The 3,440-nt window shown below is 51.5% G+C and overlaps 1 protein-coding gene across 1 annotated transcript; it reads right to left on the bottom strand.

Annotated features, from left to right (window-relative positions):
• Window positions 1-521: 521 nt before the first annotated feature.
• Window positions 522-2,320, bottom strand: LOC149903133 (uncharacterized). The gene has a single exon (XM_090109439.1). The coding sequence runs from the start codon at window positions 2,234-2,236 to the stop codon at window positions 530-532; it is 1,707 nt and encodes a 568-aa protein (XP_089965565.1). The 5' UTR covers window positions 2,237-2,320; the 3' UTR covers window positions 522-529.
• Window positions 2,321-3,440: the final 1,120 nt, after the last annotated feature.

Here is a 3,440-nt window from a genome sequence, read left to right as displayed (position 1 = left end):
GGTTGGTTCAGCACCTGTATTTACTAAATTAAGACTAGTTGTAAATAAGTATTCAACAAGGTCTCTGCCTCTGTTGTTACCTGTAGGCATCCCCCATAGGGGGTGGTGTGCATTGCAGTCTGTACCAGCGATAAGCTCCAGACCCTCTCCCGCGCAGTACTCCACCAGCCTGGCAAATTCTCGCGGTGGTGGGTCTTCGTCTGCCGGCATGTACGTCGAGGCGATCACAATGTTGGGCCTGTAGTTGTTATCCCCTAGTAGTAGGATGGCGCATACATCCCTAGAACAGAATTCTGTTAGTGGATGCACTTGTAGATTATTAGAGACATAAATACAGGATCTGGGTTTATTAGAACCTGTTATGGAAATAATCTTACCTCCGATGTTAGTGAGGCCGTTGATTTTGCCAGAGTTGCTTACCCACGGCTCTTGGATAAGCACAATGGCCGTAGTGGTTACCTCCAGCCATTTCCTGAGCTGAGCCGTAGCGCTCTGACTGTGCTGGAGGTTTGCCTGAAGAAAGTGGCATTCAGATGAGGGGTTCGCCATCATCAGATAGCATCCCCCCTTCTTCCTGACCAAGGGCCAAGCCACCGAACCTTCTGGTGTACTCATCACTGCTCTCCGAATCAGCCGACTCTAGGTCGCCCGAATCTACTGAGAGCAGGATGAGTTCATCGTCAGGCGTCACCTCCATAGGCGCATCAGTTGTGTCGCGCGATGTGGAGGGAGCTGTGGCTTGCTCCTCACTTTCTGTTGTTAAACTAGGCGGTATTGCAGCCTTGTTTAAGTCAGAATCCGACTTTGCAGACGTGGTCACGTTTTCCACCGTTGGTTTGTTCCATACGGGGGGCCGTTCGGTAAATTTACCCTTTGGCCCCTGGAACTTAATATAGACCGAGCCAAAGAAGAATCCTAGGCATCGGTTATGCTCCATGACCGTAGAGACCAAATCCTCCGGTATGCTGACGACAACAAACGTTTCCGCTTCCTGTACCTCAGCCCGAAGGAGCAACCAGCGGTGTACCTGCGCCCAGTCATTGTGGTACTGGAGTTGAAGGCCGACAACCTTCATATCCTTCCATACACCTGGGAGCAGGATGCCACAGCGCACTCTACGCGGCACGTCCGCAAGTCTTCTGACGCAGATTTTGTCACCAGAGGGCAGTGTAACCTTCTTGGTGGCTGCTTTGAGCCAATCCACCGTCCTCGCATCGTCGCACCATAGCTTAAGGACGCCCCCTTTAAACATGGGTTTGCCCTTAAATAGGATGCGAGCGTCTCCTTCCCTATAGTTCAATGCTTCCTGATGAAGCAAGGGTTGGAGTGATGCCAGGATGTGGTCGGCTTGTTCTTGGTTGAGGTGACCAGTTGGTGTGTCAGACGTTATCGCCACAATTAGATCACCTTTAACTGCATCCGCATAGCTCGCGGAATGGACTGCCCGGGACTCATTAAGGCATGGCTTCTTTTTCGCCCCTCTCGGTGATATAGTGTCATCGAGACGCGATCTTTTAGAGCCAGCATGGTCTCTCGAGCTTGTCTGAACGGGTTTTGAATGCCGATTTGGGCCTGGTCCGGAACCCGTAGCAGCGGCAGCTGAACCGCTCATAGCCGCGGGCACATGCGGATTTGGGCCGGTAGTTTTATCTACTTCAGATTGTAGTTTATCACGAGCCATTAATTTGCGTCGTCGTTTTCTGCTCAATCGGTTTTTTGTCGTTCCGTCGCTCGAGTTGGAGGTCCGCTTCCCTGATGGGTCGCTTTCCTGGTGTTTCCCAACTGGTGCATTCTTTGCTTTGCGACTCTGTTGGGGAACAACGGTCCAGTCAGAGGACAGATCACCACCGACCGATGACTGTGGGCGACACGACTCAGGCCCCGCAGGAGATTTCTCCCCTGCAGGGTCGAGGGTCCCCCGCAGCCCAACCTTCGGCGCAGTGGGGACAACCAAATTTGTAGGGGGGCGGGAGCATGATTGCTTCTCAGTCACACCCACTAACGGATTCCCTTCAACCAGTTCCATCGGGCCCATCAGGCATTCTGAGGTCCCTCCGTGCGCGGTCGTCGGTGCACCATCTGGTCGCGACTTTGACGCAGCAGCTTGTTCCGCTGTAGGATTTTGTAATGTTGTAGGGTGGCGGGAGTACGATTGCATCTCGGTCACACCCAAAGCCGGATTTCCTTCAACCAATTCCTTCGGTCCCGTCAGGTATTCTGAGGTCCCTCTGTTCATGGTCGTCGGTGCACCGGCTGGTCGCGACTTTGACGCAACAACTCGTTCCGCTGTCGGTTTTTGTGTTTTTTGGTTTGATGCGCTACTCAACTCGTTCACCACGTCAGCCGAGGCTTCAGTGTAGCTCGGCGGAGAAGCGCACGCCGAGCTGGCCAACTTTTTGGGTTTTCCCTTAGGATGGCCGTGTTTAGAACGAGGCCCCGCCTCAGCCGCAGGTCGGCAACACAAGCCCGGGGGTGGTCGCGTCACCTTGGCCGAAGCAGAGCCCCGCCCCAAATTTGCAGGCTTTGGTCCCTTGGGTTTCCCCGGGGGCCCAGCGCCTAAAGCACTAATAGTGTTTCTCGGTCCAGTAGTATTTGACACCGAGGAGGCCTGGGATCCCACCTCCTCAGTGACAGTTTCTTTAAGCAAGTTTTTGCCCCCCCCAGAATACGTGGGGCTGCCTGAGTTCGACTCAGGGAGGGATTCTCCACCCTTGGTGGTACCCTCCTGGGGTAGTTCATTTTTAAAACCTGCTTCCATTCTTCTCCTCCTCTCCCCTCCAGTTTGCAGTACGCCTGCCGGGATAAAACCCGCCAGCCGCTATCTGGGGCTGGGCCCTTTCGGCTCCACAGCGGCCTCATCGGCCCCAACCCCAGTACTAGGTGATGCTGCGCACATACCATCACCTAGGAGTATTATTTAGCAGCCCTCCGGCCAGTTGTCACTCGGTTGGCACCACCCGGGGGGCACGTGTAGGGCAAGCCTATTATAATTAGGTGGTTAAAACCTACGGACGCGAGTGACGCCGCCAAACCCCAAAATAGTTTTATTATAATTAGTTACTGTTATCTATGAATTGTTTCATTTAAAGATATAGACGGCCCGTTCCCACCCCGACTTAACAATAAGATTCATAAAAATCATTCAAGCTTTGTTATATTTCTTCCAAATATATCTCTTATATTGTATAATATATATCTGTTATGTAATGTGATACTTACAATTGAACATCACGTACAGAGAGGCACATTGGAAAAAGACCGAGTATTTTTAACGTGACAGGGTTTGTTTAGGATGTGATGTAAAAAAGGTTGGATAAAAGGGTTTTGTGAATCACAAACATCTCGTCTAGATCGACGTAGGTAGTAATAATTTTTTCACCCGATTTAGACATGGCTTTACTAATGTAATATGTAAAGTTCGAGAACTTTCCTTCCTTCTA

This window comes from Colias eurytheme, chromosome 14, assembly GCF_061535395.1.
Source record: "Colias eurytheme isolate Ceu_HAF_F1 chromosome 14, ilColEury1 Martin Lab GWU primary, whole genome shotgun sequence".
NCBI lineage: Eukaryota > Metazoa > Arthropoda > Insecta > Lepidoptera > Pieridae > Colias > Colias eurytheme.
Note: the sequence above shows the minus strand (reverse complement) of the source record. Positions and strands in the feature narration are given on the sequence as shown.

Coding starts and splice junctions, on each gene's coding strand:
- LOC149903133 (XM_090109439.1), bottom strand. CDS start 2,236: ATGAACAGAGGGACCTCAGAATACCTGACGGGACCGAAGGAATTGGTT.